Raw genomic sequence first — 17,822 nt, 5'->3', positions numbered from 1 at the left:
TTTTTTTTCAATACAGTACATTTTACTCCAACAAAATATAGCATACAGGGGGAACAACTGGGATAATTGAGATGGATAGACTATCAGACGAGATAAATGCACAAATAACACCTACGCTACATGATGAGTCACCTATTAAAATATGTCTATCTTCAATTTTATGCTTCCTTTAATCAGGGATGTTTTAATTGATTGCCTCTTAAACATAATGAATATTACATTTCATTAGTAATCTTATGTGGACAGAATTACAAATAGTAAATCTAGCAGTTGTCTCATTTATTAATTGTTTATTTTTGTCTTTTATTTTTTTATGTTTTAGTATACCGCTTATATAGTATAGTAGGCTATATTTCTATTGTATTCTTCTATATTCTGTTAAGTGCTGTTTATTAAAAATATATACTTTACTATACTTTTTTTTTTTTTTAACTTTGATGACAATACGAAATTTGGCTTGTGCACATCAGTGGGTTTAGCTTTTGAAGAAGAAAGCGGGAGTAGCGTTTGTAGTAGATTGTGTTGCGCCACTGACGCCATTACGGCTCAGCGGTCAGAACGGTGGAGCCACTGAAGAGCAACCTTGGTCATAACCAACATGGCAACCCCAGTGTTACAGTTTCTTCAACATAATATTTCGCCTAGTAACCGGTCCTTCTCCACCCACAGACTCATAAATTCGTGGGAAATGTTTAATGTACTTTGAAACTATTATAAATTGTCCCAAGAGCTGCCAAGTTTTAATAAACCTAGTGAAAAATACATTTCATGTCTGACAAAAGTCAAGTTATATTTCAGATTTTTTTTTTCTTTTTACATGTTATGACCAAGAAGTGTCCATAAACCATTTTAAATCCAATAGATAGTCGATGTTATAAGCCTATCTACAATCCAGTGGTGGAAATTAGCTATTATATTAACACTTTTGTACAAGTTTGATGTCTTTTAATTCCACTATATTGTTCTACTCCAGCTCTTTCAGAAGATAAATATGCACTTTTGATTCACATTCAATACTCTACATATGAAGATTAAAGGGGAGTTTTCCTCACCGCTGTCGCCAAGTGCTTGCTCATGTGGAAATGCTGGGTCTCTGTAAAATAAAGAGTAAAGTCTAGACCTGCTCTATATGAAAAGTGCCCTGAGATAAATTCTGTTGGGATTCGGCGCTATGTAAATAAAATTGACTTGACTCGAAGATTTTGCATACAAAACAGCTTTTAGATGACTTTTTAATTTTTTTAATTTTTTATTTTTTTTAAGGGGGAATTCCCCCTTAAAAATTCCCTGCTGTAAGGTATGTCAGGAGGACCTTTGCACGCAGAAATGATGTAAGGTTCTTTTTTGTTCACATTCAAACAACTTCCTACTGCATTTATGCGCACTGGCCTGCAGCGTGTTACAAGCAGCTGTAACACGCCTCACTATTTAATGTTTACACAATTATGTGGTGTTTATTTACTTAATGATTTTAAGAAAAGACCTTACGACTGGCTACGACTGACGTCAGCGCGCTCCGTACGTACATCAAGCCCCTGACCGACGGCTCTACGTGACGTCAGCGCGCTTCGTTCCCAAACAATGCTCAGGAAAAAGCCACGTTGACGATCTAGACTGAAGTGTAGTCCACAATTTGAGCCAGAATAAAGCAGCATTTTTTGTGTGGAAGCTCTTATTCCTTCTCGCCGCAGACTCCAGATCAGAGAGGACATGTCGTCGCCGCCGAAGGAGAAAGTCGAAACCAAAGGGGGACACCTCCCTGCAGGTAAACCCCCTGTCCTGTGATGTTGTTTTTGAAAGCTTCCCACAAACCTGGAGGCCTTTGTTTTTGTGTAGTGTCTCTCAAACCAGAAAAAAATCACAAGATGAATCACATACTGCTGCAATCATTAAAGTGTCAGATTCCAGCGATGACAACGTGTCTTAACGGTCGAGATTGCTTGCACTGTATTCAGCTTTATTTCTCAATTTCGCACCTTTCCTTACTTCCTGATTGACGTGAGATGTTGCAACATCAACACATCTGGTGATAATGTAGCGATTGGTAAATGTCTAATTTAGAGGTTTTGGTGACAATGTTGCAATTAATGGTTGCTGGTTGGCGGTGACGTGGAGGTCACGGGCTACAGCCTTGTGGATGTGGGTTAAAGAAAAAAGCAGATAAGGTGTACGTGGACGTGAAGCAGTGCAGCAGGGCACTAAGCCCCAACAGCTGCAGGACTGATAACACAGTAAGATAACAAACGCCCCTCGCACCCGACCTGTGATTATTGGGAGGCCCGTACAGGCTACTGCGTGTCAGTCTTTAGCAAACATGCAGGTATATGTGAACATAGGAGAGCATTATTGTTTCTAAAAACGGCTCCTATGCAGTGAGGTCAGAGGACAAGGTCACCTGCAGAACAGCTGTCCTATAGCTGCTAAGAATTCTTGCTCAAGGACACTTTGGCAGCCACTTTTTTACCTTTAGTTGAGGGATGGACTTCTAACTTGCTGTGAAAATTTTCATTCTTGCAATTTAAACAAATACAGAGATCTTAACTTGTCCTTAAGTTCATTGTAAAGTCCCTAAGTCTTATTTCTGTGACAGTTCAAACACAATACGGCTTAAGCGCTTTGTTTTATATCAATAATTGGGGCCTTTGTACCTTCAAAATGTTTTAAATTGCTCTTTTGCATTGATTATTTGTCTCAGATCATCTAATAATCAATGTGTGTATGTATTTCCCTCCGTGTGTGTGTGTGTTGCAGTAAAGGCCGGAGGTATGAGGATAGTGCAGAAGCACCAGGTGGCTGCTGCTGCCACCCCGGAACCACCGCAGAAAGATGACGAGGAGGAGTACGTGAGCAGCAGGTAACACACGCACACACACGCACACACGCAGCCACACACATTTATTGTGGGAGTAACACTCGCACAGTAGTCTCCATAGTCCATTTTTAAAACATGTGTGAACACGCAACAGTTACAGTAGATTAAGAGACCGCCCGCGCAGTGTACGATTCCATGGTGATTTGTAAGTTGGTAATCGCACAAACAAACACACACCCTGCAAATTGTCAACTCAGCAATTTAACTGCTTTCACTTTTCTATAAGGCTATACTATATGCATTTTTGCAGCAGACTTGTTGTGTACTGTTGGCAGCTAATTCAGTAAACAACATAATTACTGCATAATTACAGCATTAACTTGAACAGCCCATTCAGCAGTCGCTATTGTTTGCTGTAAGCAGCCTTGGTTTGCATGTTTTACATCACGCTGGCTCTATTTCCGAGCTACAATTATTGTTCTGTTTCCATATTAGCATGTTCGGCTTTTGCTGCTTGAATGCATTGTTTGTACTGAGGTCACTCCGTTCTGTCATGGAGGTGCTGAAAGTTGTTACTTGTTTCCCTGTAATTGTGTGCGTGTGTCTCCTTCTACTCCCACATACATCTGCTGAATATTCATGAAGACCCGTCAGCTATGTGCATATAGGTACAGGTGGCATTTTCACAACACATATCAGTTTTTGTGTGTGACTGAGAGGTGATAAATGAGAGCTGACAAGCAGTGCAGAGGGTTCAAGAACATTGCCAATTGTCATAAAATGTTCCTGTGCATGTACTTTAAACACGCACGCACACCAAATTATATATTTCATGCTCATCAAGCGTGCTTGTTACTTTTCTTTTTTTATTCTAGTGTATGCGCAGTATTACAGTATACAGGGTATTTCCCTGTAATTCAGAGCAGGAATAGTATCAAGCCTATCTGTGGCACAAAGTCATTTCCTTTTGTTCCATTTTCCTTTGTGCCAAGATGAGCGGCTATAATAGACTGAGCTCTAAAGTGAAAAGTGAGGTCAAGTAAAGAAGAGGTACAAAAACAACATGAAAGCTTGGCTTATAATCAAGAGTAAAGACGTACTTGAGCAAGAGAGAACACTCCAGACTACAAGAGAAACACTTCAGACCGACGGTCGTTTCATGTGTAGCAGACACTGGTCTGGGTGTGACGGCCATTCATGCCCCATGAGAATGTACTTCCCTATTTTGTAATGTTGCTTCAGAGGATATGAAGTCATAATGTGCATATTGGGGCTGCAAGTAACGATTATTTTCATTATCGGTCAGGAATATTTTCTCAGTCATTTAATCATTTTCAACTACATTATTTTAATTTAAATACAGTAGTTGGGAGTGTTGGAAAATCTTGCGCTGATTTAATACATAATTAATTTTATTATTTTATTAACTGTTTAAGTTGTCGGAGAGGGACAGATGTTCTGCCTGATGTCTGCAGACTCTGCCTTTTTTTGTTTTTTTGTTTTTCTGTTTTCATCTGAGAAAAATATTAAATGCAGATTCTGACAGTTTAGTAAAAGTTAAAGTAGTACTGAAACAGTAATTAAATCAATTAATAAGTAAAGTCCTGTAAATGTACTGAAATGTATTTTTCTTTTCATATTTAGTAAAGGGGAGATAGATTTATGGACACGACCTGCAGCTAATGCACAGTTTGGATAGTCTGTATAGCCAGGCCATACCAGATCACTTTCATTACAGGGCAATGTGTCAAAAATGTCTAGATTTTATTATTTATATGTTTAAATGAGTTAAGAAAATCTTCAAACTTGTACTTGTCTTGCATGTCTTACTTGGATGTCTGGATGAACATCACAGGAAACACAAAGAGGAATATTTGAATGACATTATGAGGCCTTTTTCTGGACAAATTAAGCTCTTAAAATGTCAGAAATTATGAAATAATGCACATTACAAGTTCCTAGAGCTGAAGACAACTTATTAAAATGTCTTGTTTTGTTCAAAACCCAAAGATATTCAGTTTATAATCATATAAAACAGAGAAAAGCAGCAAATCCCCAAATTTGAGAAGCTAGAGACAGGGAATGTTTGGTGTTTTGCTTGAAAAAGGATTCACCAAATTTCAAAATGGTTACGGATTTATTTTCTGCCTGTCATTTCAGCTCTAAATTAAATAAATACTGGATTATTTGTCCAATAATAAAACAAACTTATAATCACCAATGCAGTGAAGACATTCCAAAGAGCAGAAACTTCATGAATCTGCATTCAGATTGAGGAGCCAGCTAAATGCCGACTCTGTAAATTTAATGTAGGACTTTGTGACTCTTTTCCCTCATGTGTGAACTGGTTGCTTGTCTCACCAGAGCCATACAGCCTTAGTATTTATGTCACTTAGTTTCTCCCAGATATTTCATTTCAGAGCTTGCAGTCAGAGAAGAAGAATCATTACTTGGGCTGTGAAAATAAACTAGACAAATAGTGCATTTTAATCACTCAGGAAGCCCATTTTGAATCGGCGTTTGGCTTGATAAACTCCTCTCAGCCCGGCTGTGTAAACGCAGCTGTACCATCCTCCCGTGAAATGTTTATCTTTAACTAAAAATTACCTGTCAGAATATCCCCCCTCCCAAAAAAAAAGAGGCAGAGTAACTGCACTACATCAAGAAATACAGTCAGTGAAACTCTCTCACTCACACACACTCTGTCTGTCCCTCTCTGTGTCACGCTGATGGACGTCTAGCAGGTGGCTACTGGGTAAATTTCACATTAGTAGCAGCCAGTGAAGCGTTGTAGTCACGGGAACACCTGCCGTTCCCAATCTAGCCGAGATGGACAGATGGGGGCAAAGAGAGAGAGATAGGTAGCTGGGATTATGGCGAGGAGGAGAGGGGAGGATTAGGATGGTATGGGAAACAAGGGGTGCCGACCAAACGTAAAGGTATTACAAAATAAGAGGAGTAATGGAAGACGGAGGGGGTAGCAACGGGTGGGATGCAGGCAAGAAAGGGAGGCATAAGCCAGAGCAAACTGGTGACCCAGCAACAACTTTCTGCCCACTAACTGTCAGCTGGATGTGTTGTTCTAATGCAGGAATAAATCGGCTGAACATTCAGGTAAATCCACCAGTCTTGTGTGTAAAAATGTAATGCTGCAGTGAGAGTTAGAGAAGCAGGAGGGAGGGAGACATGGCAAAAGAGATAAACAGACAAATGTCTGTTTCATCAGTCAACATGATGTTTCTTATTAAAGCGAATAGACGGAACCTCTCACACATCATAAGCCGTTTTGGACTATCGGACACATGTGGAAAAATGACACACAAGGTGATCATAGGCCTCGTGACGGTTGCACTTGCCGCCCCTCCTACATATTTCGGTGAGAGGTGGATATGTTCCAGAGGCTCGGGAGAAGAGCGGGTGGTGCCTGACTAAATCACTGCACACATACACTGAACGTAGGAACTGTGGTGAAATGTGCAGTAAGCTGACAGCTCATGGTGAAAAAGTTGAGGGGAGAGAGAGAGAGAGAGAGAGAAGGGAAGGGAAGGGAAGGGAAGGAAAGAGGGGGAGGGAAGACAGGCAACAGGCATCAGTTCCTATAGCAACCACCACCTCGCCCACGGCAACAAACTTCCTGCTCTGCTGAAGCAGAGAGGGATGGGTGGGGTGGTGATGGTGGTGGTGGATGATGAATGGTGAGGTGTGGCTTTACAGCTAAAGACAGAGAAGAATACACCATACAAATGGATTATCGTATATTCCACTCTTTGAATTATTAGTTAAAATTAGCATTTTGCATCTCCCTCTCTCTCTTCCTCCCTCATTCTCCCTCTCATTTCCTCTAACTCTTCCCCTCGAGGCACAAAGGGACTCCTCTTCAGGATTCCTTACAGCTCTCTACTGCCCCCTGCAGGCTTTCTTCTGTCTCCATACGCAGCACCAGCTCCTCCCAATCAATCCAAACCACAACAGAGATCTTTGTCACTTTTGGTTTCTTCTCTCTGGCTCTCCATTCCATCCTGTAGATTGACAGAATAGATTAAAAAAATATGTCAGTAGCATAATCTTACAGCTAATGCCGCCGTGTGGTATCTACATTAATGTATCAGGCCTGTGGTATAGCAGTGTTGCTAATCCATGATTAAAAAAGTCTTAAACTGAGTGTCTGTCGTCTGTTTATCGAGTGTGACTAAAACCTGCCATTCATGTCTGTCTACAGTATGTGACTACACAGATTCTAAGTGTTTAACTGCCAGTCAGGTAAAAAGCTTACATCCTCGTCTACCTTTTTTACACTTTTGGAGGAGTCCGATGCCTGTTAGCTGTCTGTCTTTCTGACAAGCTCACATCCTTCACTCCCTGTCTGTCTGTCTGTCTGTCTAGACATGTCTTATCCGTCTGCCCTCTGCCTCTCCGGCCTTAATGTCTATAGCTCCAGTAACAAGAGGTAAAGTTTGCTGCTGACATGCTTCAAAAGCAATAGCCTTTTATTCCCTTATCCTTGGCTTAGTTTTTTAGCTCCCCTTCCTTTTTGCAGTCAATATTTCAGGATTTATCCTCAGATTGCACAATGGAGATAGACACCGAATAGAGCAGAGGTGTGACAAAGCAGCATGAGGTGGAAACCAGCCCACGCTATGTCAGTGTGTGAATACATATCCAACTGCCAGAGTGTGCCTGTTCACCTCAACCCCACTGCGTCCCACCTCTTAGCTTCAGTTGAAACAGCCGTACATACAGTATGTCTTTGTAGCATGGTGTAAAACACACCTATAAAGATAAAACAAAAATATTTAGAGCACGTTACATTATTACAGAGGCATTTCACATGTGAAGCGCATTGCTCAGACACAGTTTCTCCATTTGTTCTGTAGTAAAACAGCTTGACGAGGCCGTTTTTAATTCAACATCAGGCGTTAGACGTCGGTTAGAGTAAATGAGGAAATCGCGGTATCCTGTAAAGCTTGCAAGCCGTTTTTCAGCTCAGTATCGTAATGAAAGCAGATACTTCTGCTATGCTGCATGGCACTCAGCCTGATTGTGTTGAAGATAAAAGTTTAGCCACACACAAACATAGAAAATGCATCTCCTGTTAGCATTTTTTCATTTTTCTTCATCTGTCACTCGTCATATTCAGATTTATTCTCAGTATGTTTTTTTTTTTTTGTTAAACTCTACTTTTAAGCCAAATGTTAGTTAGCAAGACCACCTCACAGCTAGCAGAGCATTAACTGGAGTCAAGAACACTTGCGTTGCTATTATGCCATATTTTAATTAATTAATTGCTAATAGAGAACCTCTCAACCTCACATTCTGACAAGCGGCTTGTGAAGAATAATCAGCAAAATTCAACATTTGCAGGCATGAATTTAATAGCAAGGTGTAAATACTCTCATGAAGATAAGTAGCAAAAGGCTGCTCTGTGCCAAGATGTTGATTGCAGAGATGGAGGTTAGCCAGATGTGTTGAGAATCCAGTCATAACTGTTAATTGACTGTTATTAAAAAGTTGTTCACGGATCATAAAATGTTTTAAAAGTAAGTAGCAGATGTTTCAAATGTTAAATCCTGAGTGCTCAGATTCTGGTTGCTGAAGTTGCACTTTGTAGCAAACTTTTGTGAAACTTTTCATCTTTTCAAAAATATTTTGGCTGTTAATGAGGTGAGCTATAAGTTGGACATGCTGGCTGCTATAGCTGATGTCTTTGAGTGGAGTTTTGAAGGTGGCTACCACAACTGTACTCTTTTGCCGGGGGGTGACGATGCCGTAAAATTAGACGGCGCTCGTTTGTCACGACAAGGTCGATACTTACCTCAGGTTCCGCATTCCTCCTCCTCATCTTTTTGCTCTGCCTCCATCCCTTCCCCTTTCTTTATGTCTGATTGAGCGCTTGCCTCCCTCTCTCCTCTGTCCTCTTCTCCTCTCCTCTCCTCTAACACTCTATTATTATATAGGTATTTGGCTTTCCATGTCCTCTCAGCCCTCTTGCCTCTCCTTGCCACTCCCCCCCCCCCCCCCTCCTCCTCTATGTGCCCTGACCTGCCTTTACCCCTCATCCCCCCTTCTTTGCTCCACTTCTTTTTTCTCTCCTCCTCCCTAAATCCTCTCCTTTGTTGTCCTCCTCCTCTATTACTCTTTTCCTTACATACTCCAGCTTTCTCCCACTTCTCACCCTCCTCCCTCTCTCTTCTAATGCTTTCCATCCAGAAGCTGTGAGCCCCAGTGTTTGGCCAGGATGAATGGGAGCTATTTAAGCTGCTGGCAGGTCCATCCGGTGTGTGTATGTGTGTGTGTGTGCGTGTGTGTGTGTGTTGTAAAGGGAGTAAGACTGTGGGTGTTTGACAACTTGGGATGTTCGTATTGTAGCACTGTGTCACTTTTGGAGTTGTTGAGGTCTCCAGATGTTGCCACAGTGTGTATAAACTATAACCTTCTTTTTACATTTACTGTCTGACTATATTACACAGTGAATAAAGCACAGGGCACAGACAGGATGCATATTATTATGAACTCTACAAATAATTTTATATATATTTTTCCCATTCTCTCTCTTTTCTCCTTTTCAGTCCACCAAAGGCCCCCGTGATTGTATCTGGAGTGGTTACAAAGGTAAGTTAGACATACACAGACCACCAGTAGTGTTGAAATAAGTATTATAAGGTGGTTTTTTATCTGGGACATGAGCTCTACAGGGAGAGGTAGAGGCTCAGTGCTGAGATAGAACAAGATAGAAAATGTGAAAAAAGAAAGCGCAAGGGGAGGAGAAGAAAAAGGAAAGAAGACGAGTGCCAGAGTGTAGAGAAAAATTACATAAGTGATCCTAAATGCACTTCATTTTATCAAACTGATATGTAGAAGTCAACGTTATGGATGGTAGTCATGTGATCATGGAACACGTGGATCAGTGATGTGTTTGAAATTAAAAAAAAAAATAATGACAGACTACTATAATTTATAATAATGGATCATTTTCTCCTGATATATTGACATATCAGAATTTCTTATAAGTAAAAAAGAGAAAATATTGGCACTTAAAAATATATACAATGTCCACACTCATGCAAAAATGCATTTCACCTCTTATTTTTGACTTTTATATGTCATTGTTGTTTATATTGTGTTTTCTATTTAAGCCGGTGACATCTAATCATATAATGCAGCTCAATACAGCGACAGCACAAATTGCAGCATATAAAAAACGACCACAGAGTTGAATCAACACCGCTCTGACACAGTCCTGACAAACATTGAAGATTATAAGCTTCACAAAGGTAGTAGGCCATTTCATTGTAGAAATGTTGGATTACATTATTGCTCTAACAGCACCAGCCCCTGTGTGTGTGTTTGTTTGGGCTTTTATGGCCTTGACCTGCCACTGTGAAAAGTGGGTCAAAGTCTGAGAAAAGCCATGTTTATTTATCACCACCATCAAACCCAGAGGCCGGCACTGTGCAAAGCCTCAGAAAAGCCTTTTAGGAGCTAAGTGAAACACTTCAGTGTGTGTGTGTGTGTGTATCGGTGTGTATCAGTGTATGTGGAGTTTTTGGTCTGCTGGGATTTTTTTTTTTAGATTGAAAAAATAAGATATCTCCTGGTTATGTATTTTCTGTTTTTCCTTTCGCTTTGAATGACAGAGATGCTTCAGTTTTATGAAAGTTATTTAAAATAAGAGAGTTAAGATGGACATTAGGGCTGCAACTAGCCATTATTTTCATTATTGATTATTTTCTCGATTAATCTATTAGTTGTTTGGTCTATAATATATCAGAAAACAATCCACAACCCAAAGATATTCAGTTTACTGTCAGAGAACTAAAGAAACCAGAAAATATTCACATTTCAGAAGCTGTAATCAGAGAGTTGAGACACTCCCACTTTACAATAAATTAGCAAAGGCGCATATTTCCAAAAACTTTGGATTGAATGATGGAAATAAATTAAATGATCTTATGTCCTGTTTTTTCCACATTCCTCCGATGTTTAAGAGATCTTCCATTTTAACATGTTTTCAGTACATTCTTAAAGACAAATATGATTCAAAGAAAAAGGATCACCCTATATCCTAGCATTTTTCAGAATGTATATTTTTGCAGTGTACTAAAATGGGTAAAAGGAGGTAGGAAACGTGCCTCGCCAATCACCATGACTACTGTTCACAGTGTATCGCAGTAATACAGTTAATTTGTTGCATCCCCCCCTCCGTACCTCTGCATCAGTACGACAGAGATAGAGAGAGAAGCTTTCAATAGAGGAGAGAGACGCTTTGAGCTTCAGAAGAGAAGAGAAGGGCAATTGGAGGTCAAATCCATCCATATCCTGTGCAGTTAGCTCTGGAATTGGCTTTAAATGAAAGAAACACACACACACACACACACACTGTAGATGTTTTGTGCCCACTTACACACAGATGCGCACATGTAGGAAAGCAAGTGCACAGCTGCACTTACAGCATAAAACCAACACACACACACAGAGGATTAGGGTCCAGCAAAGATGGGTTACGAGAGCAAAGTTCAGCCAGAGGCTCAGAGAGATGGAATTGTGTGTGTGTGTGTATCTATATGTGTGTATTTCTACAGTGTTGATTAAATTGGTTATATAACTGTATCCATGTGGAAATGCCAAGAAATTGGAGTATAAAGATATCGTGCATATGGATATGATATTTATTGTGAGCAGTAACATCCACATATCACATGGCAACATCTGGACAGATAGGACACCATTAGCAAACTTAACTGGGTGCTAAAATCCAGTATCAATAAAAGAATTAAAACCCTTCAATATTAATCCACTTAATCACACATATGGTGTGTTTAATGTGTGCTTTTCATAAATACTGGGGTGTGGGGACCAGTTAGATGAGGGTAAAAATGGCAAGATAGAAAACTGTAGCTTAAAGCAGTGATGAGATGAATGTGGGTAAGGACCAGGTGTGAGGAAGGAAAGAAACAAAACAACAAAAATGAAAGAAGGGCGAATAAAGAAAAAGGAAAAGAAAGAATCCAGTCATAATTGAAGCAAGTCTCCAATTCAAATTCTGCATTTCTCTTTGAATGATCAAATTCCTGCTTTAATCGGATTTAGAAGCGAGGCTGTTTATGGGCATTTTTCTTAGAATAAGAGATTGAGGTTGCAAAGCAGATGAGCGGGGATAGATGAGTGCTCCATACTGTACCCTTCACGCACTTTGGAGATTTCCTCATTATTATTATTATGATTATCAGAGAGAAAGGATTAAAAATGGGGGGGCATAAAGAGCACATACTGTATGAATAAAAACAAACAAACCACCCAATGTTAGATTACATACACACTTCAGTATGTAGGTAGTTCTAGGAGATAATATATGAACACTGAATATTACTGTACACATTTGTATTGTGTTTACTGTTGTTTTCCCTCCTACTGCTTACAAATGGTGTATTACTCTTAATTTGTCTGAAGTGGTTGTACCAACTTCGCTGGTAGCAGCAACATCACCATGCTGCCATTTCATAGTTAACTTAATTCTAGTTTTGCTACATATAAGATGCAGAAATGCTAATGGGCAGTCTAACAGTTTAGCCTCAGTTAATGGCACTCCTGCACGCCTGTTTCCCTACTTCCTGTAATCATTACATCCTTGAAAACTTAACAAATGATGCTGTACGATGCTTTAGCAGTTTATGTTGGCCATCAAGAATAAAGAACCTCATCAGAGTAAGACTCTTTTTCCACTCCCTTTTGGGAGACTTGATATGTTGTTGTTTCAAGTCTATAATTGCCAAGTCATTTAGGCCACAATAGCAGGAGTATGCATGAACTACATTTGAGGTGTGGGCTGTAAACTGACTGTGCTTTTTGTGCAAACCAGTGAATGCAGTTCATTCTTGTGCCCTGATGTCATTTTTTGACTGTCTGTCTATTTAGGGTGACAAGGACTTCACCCCTGCAGCTGCCCAGGTGGCCCACCAAAAGCCCCAGCCTGGTATCCCCAAGCTGCCCCCCACCCAGCACATCAACCAGCACATCCACCAGCCTCGCAAGTGAGCCAAGCAGCCGCCAACTCCCTCCACCAGCCGGCCTTCCCAACGGAACACATAAGATGAAGATGTTTCCCCACCAGACACAGATCTCTTCTAAATAATCAGAGTAAAATTTTACATGTAAAGCAACCTAATACCAGTATGGCCATTGTAGAAGACCCAATCTTTACACCCTTGCTGCATCAGTGCTTCCCTTTTGGGTCCTCTCCTTAAGAGGGATTGTTTTGACAGTTATATAGTCTTAAGGTGGTATAGATGGGTGGAGGGTCTTCTAAAATGGCTATTATTTTAAGATTAAACATAAATGAATAACTCAATCTCAGATCTGAGTCTGTTGGGGGAACTCTCACCCCGGCGATGTGCTGACCAGAACCACATCACCGCAACCAGCCAATCACAGCAACCTATCAGTCAGGCTACCCAACCAACTAAATCACCTCACAGTGATGAGCCTGAACTCCAGCCTTCTACCTATGATCTTCACAGACCAAAAGAACCAATCAACAACTCATGATGAGGACACCAGTTTTACATAATCAACAGGAACCAAAAAAGAACACACTGAGCATCTTCTAAATTGCCGGAATCAGTTTGATGTGAGAGGGACTGTTGCCAAATTGCACGGGTACAGCATGGATCAGAGAAAGCAAAACTAGCCAATTACATGACAGCACTAACCAATAAGTAACCCAAATACTGAGGTTACGCTCAACTTTGACAAGCATTCCATTGTCTACCATATCAAGACCAAATATATGCATCAGATTTAAAGATGTAATTATCGATCCGCTATTACTGAAATTGGTCCGTATGTTCACACCAGGCAAGAAATTGGGCATTTTCATTATATATTTCGAAAGGCCAACAGGGAGAGACGCAAAACCTGCCCCGTCTTACTGTACTGACTCATTCAGTTACTTGATGCATGTTGTTAGTGTCGTGACTCAGGACAGCCAGATGCTAAAGCTTTGCTATAGCAAAAGCTAATACACCTTTTGGCCTACAACAACATGTATTTAGCTTTTGCTGCAGCCTCCTTCTATGTCATAGCTCTTACCTTTATTTAACAGAGGAGCCTCACATTTTTTCCTGCCTCGTTTTAGCTGCAATGAAGTTCATCCTTCCCTAGCAGTGTTAACTAATTTTTATGCAAACTCAGACTGCTTCATATTAAAAATCTTCCAGCTGTGCCTCTTCTGTTTGATTTGAATAGCTCCGAAGGGTTTTTTTTTGTGTCCTATTTGACTTGCATAGACTCGCAAGGATATTTTATCTGCTCCACATCAAAATCAACTGCAGTGAAAACATGTAATGAAAGTTAAAGCCATTTACTGTGAAGCAGCTGCAAGGTGCTTTGTGTTTGCATTAAAATTAGCTTTAACATCACAAGGGAATAATGTACTTTATTTGAAGACGAACAAAACCCGGCTGCGATGAGCAACTCTGTGAGGCTCCGAACCCCGAGCTGAAGGTAAAAACATGAACATATTAGAAGAATAGCACTGCAATTTCTACATTCCACAAACAGTTTCTGTTTTCTTCTATCAGAAATCATATCAGCCCCTGAAATCTAGATCAACAGTTCCCCAGGAATCATACATATCAACACACACAGACACACACACACCACCCTTCTCCTTAATCACCCGTCCCCTTACACCGAAGTCATTTGTTGCAACACTAATGTTCAGGTTTCCAGGAAAGAAAGAAATTTATCTTGCCAAGAACGAATAATTTCCTATGTTAATTTAATGAAGTTTAAAAGAGTTTTATTTTTGTTTGTCTCAGTTCTTTTTTTCTTGAGTAAATTGTTCAAATTGTACAAATCTTTAGTCATTGAGTGGACTTAGGTATTAGGTGTGGTTGTCATAGTAAATAAAGATATAGACTATCTTGAAATATCAACACTTTGTTGTCTTGAGACTCATTTGAAACATTTGTCATGTAAAAAAGATTTGCAAACTGAAAAAGTTCAAACTAGTTACTTGATAGATTGTGTCCTGCACCTCATCTACAGTATTTGAGCATCCCATGGTGAATTAGTACTCTGCACTGAGGGATTAGGGCTCAGGTGGTGTTTTGAAATGAAACAGAAGCATCTCTCCAAGAGCGGTCTGCTGTTTTTTTTTCTTTCCTCCCCTCTTCACCACACACACACACACACACACACACACACACACACAGACACACACTGTGCACCAGGTGTTAGTGCATGTAATCCATTTTTACACAAGCATCTGCAACCAGGTGTTCTGTCAGCTCATGTTAGCCCAATAAAGCACCCAGTGCAGGCCTAGTTGGTATGAGGCTCTTCCTGGAAGCTGAAACACCCCCATTAAAGCAGACACAATCTCCTTGACTCTCCATGGTTGTATATAGTTCTCTCAATGTGGCAGACCTCTCATCCGCTGCCATGTCTTATTAAACTAACTGGAAGGGCAGAATGAGAGTGAGTTGCTGCTAAAAAAAGAAAAGAAAAGTATAATTCTGCCCTGCTCAGGAATCTCAGGAATCTCTTGTTAAGAGGAATTCATCCACATCGAAGAATGTTCCAATTTTATTCTGAAATCTTAACAATTTTAGAAAAAGATGGATTTCACATGTTTTCTAGTCTATGAGCTAGTAAAAATTAAATCATTAGATGCAAAGATTGGTTCAGTTGCAACCAAGACCACCCATACTCGATGCTACTAGTCACAGTGCTACAAAAGTGCTGAAATATCTATTAAATTTAATTATATTGTGTCCGTTTATTTAAAATTCCCCTCTAAATCAATTAAAAGATGTCTAGGTTTACCTCTCCTCATGTCAGCGCATTATTTGTGGAGTTTGTAGAGTGACAGCTTTGCTTAATCTGCTGGATACACACACTGATGGGCTCAATCCAGGTATCAACACCAGGTCAACTCCAGCTGCGGGTTTTTGTCTTGCTGTCTGATACCACATATATAGTGCCAACAATACACAACTGGTCTTGTGCAAGGCTGTGCTTACTATATGAGTATATTCAGGAAGGATATCCAAAGCTTCCAGTAACTGTGTCAGCAGGCCAAAGAGGTTACCCATCACTCAGAAATTAAAGGCTAAAATCTGCTTTTTGTGGTTTCTCTTCCAGCACCATAAAATCACTCAAGGTTACAGTTTAAGGCACTTTACCGTCAGCACCAAGTCATTCTCATTTAGAGGCACTTTATTACATCAGCCCTGCGTATACACTGCCAGCTGTTGGCCATGTGGTCCCCAGGAACATTAAAACTGGCTTTAGCTAGTTGAGACTGGTCATTACTGTGACACAACTAGCCTGAGAACCTTCCACCGATGCTGCATTTTATTCAGTCAACAGGCAGAAGGGAAGAAAAGATATTTCAGTCATTCATGTCAGGACATTCTTGGATTTGTTCATGGTCGTTTTGATAAGGCAGCTGTGCTGAAATGACGAAGTTTGGCTCCAGTTTTGCCAAAAACAAACTGCTTTCTCTTCCAACTTCATATTATTTTTTAATGTTCCAAACATTACACAATACCATGGGTGGTACTCCTCAAACAGCACAGTGACAGGATTTTATGTGAAACTAACCTATTTTCTTCTTAGTGTTGCTGTAGAGAAAGTATTTTTTTTATCAAGTTTTGTACTATCACAACTCCTGGGAGAAGACTTTTTTTTGTAAGAGTGCTGCTCTCTGAAAAGTAAATTCTGATGGTGATGTAATTGTGTGAAACAATCATTTATTCATACGTTTTTCAGCTTTTTAGAAATGGAATTCATTAAAAAGGACCTACTTTATCCTTGACTGCATCAAAGTATAATTTAAAAGAATAGTACAAAAAATAAATGACAATTATATAGCTACCTTGAGCAATGGGATAGATCACATTTGATTCTTGCTCAAGCATAGAAAATAGAGAAGAGGGAGAAATTCATTCATTCATTGAGACCAGAGGTATTGTTTATAGATTATACCTCAGAAAAGTTTTTATTTAATTTGCAAGAGAGGAACAAAATAATTGATTCTGTTAGTGATGCTATTTCCCCTCTACTATACAGCTGTGTAATACTGGAATAAATCACATCTTGTTTTGCAATAAATCTAATTTATCTAATTGCACATATGGATGAAACACATGTTTAATTATTATCTTACATTTAATGTTAACATCTATGTTCAACTTATCAAGATGAAAGTAAAAAAATTATGATTTCAATATTAGTTATTGTTAAAATGTTATGATGCTTCTTAAGGAGTATCTTGTAGTAATAATCATATTGTTATATAAAGATATACTATACATAGTATTTCATGTTGTATATTATTATGACATCCTTTTTGATATAGTATGCTTATGTTATGGAATTTTGATGTGTTATTTGTCAGCGGGAATTAGTATAGTTACCTTCAGGGAGGATCTCAGTCACTAGCCCATTAACTAATTCAAAATGTATGGAATACCTTTGTCTTCATTTAAATGTTGTACCAGAAGCAACCAGCAGAGGGCACCAGTTAAGGATCCCCCCCCCCCCCCCCCCCCCCCTAAAAAAAATTCACGTTTGACAGAAGCACTCACACAGTGATGATCTAGAATCAGGTCGTCTGTCTAAATCCCGGCCTGTAGCGTCACAAGATGACATAATATCTGTGATACTATCATGCATCATAGTGAATTTATTGAATAATGTCATACTGAATTTCTGTGAGGGATTTGGGTCGGAGTGGGGGTGGGAGGAAGAGGGCGGTTGGGGAATCGCTGACCAAGCCTGTTGCGCTTCATAATCTCAGGTTACAATCTAAGCCAACAGCTGTTTCAGCTACAATGATGACCTAAATATTGTCTGATGCATTCAGGGCTAATAGGTTTGTCTCTCTCTCATACACACACACTGCAGTTCACTCCTCCACACTCTAAATAAAATGAACTCGGAGTAAATGAATTGTCAAAATCCAAACCAATTAGCTTGTTTTGTATAAATAAATCCTGACCAGACT

At 39.7% G+C, this 17,822-nt stretch overlaps 1 protein-coding gene across 1 annotated transcript; it reads left to right on the top strand.

Annotated features, from left to right (window-relative positions):
• Positions 1-1,482: 1,482 nt before the first annotated feature.
• On the top strand, positions 1,483-14,745 carry LOC121888471 (death-associated protein). Its single transcript, XM_042399990.1, has 4 exons — positions 1,483-1,765; positions 2,752-2,854; positions 9,379-9,421; positions 12,725-14,745. The coding sequence occupies exons 1-4, from the start codon at positions 1,711-1,713 to the stop codon at positions 12,842-12,844; spliced, it is 321 nt and encodes a 106-aa protein (XP_042255924.1). The 5' UTR covers positions 1,483-1,710; the 3' UTR covers positions 12,845-14,745.
• Positions 14,746-17,822: the final 3,077 nt, after the last annotated feature.

The sequence above is a fragment of the Thunnus maccoyii genome, chromosome 21 (genome assembly GCF_910596095.1).
Source record: "Thunnus maccoyii chromosome 21, fThuMac1.1, whole genome shotgun sequence".
Classification (NCBI taxonomy): Eukaryota; Metazoa; Chordata; class Actinopteri; order Scombriformes; family Scombridae; genus Thunnus; species Thunnus maccoyii.
The sequence above is the reverse complement of the archived record's forward strand: the minus strand, read 5'-3'. Positions and strand labels throughout refer to the sequence as shown.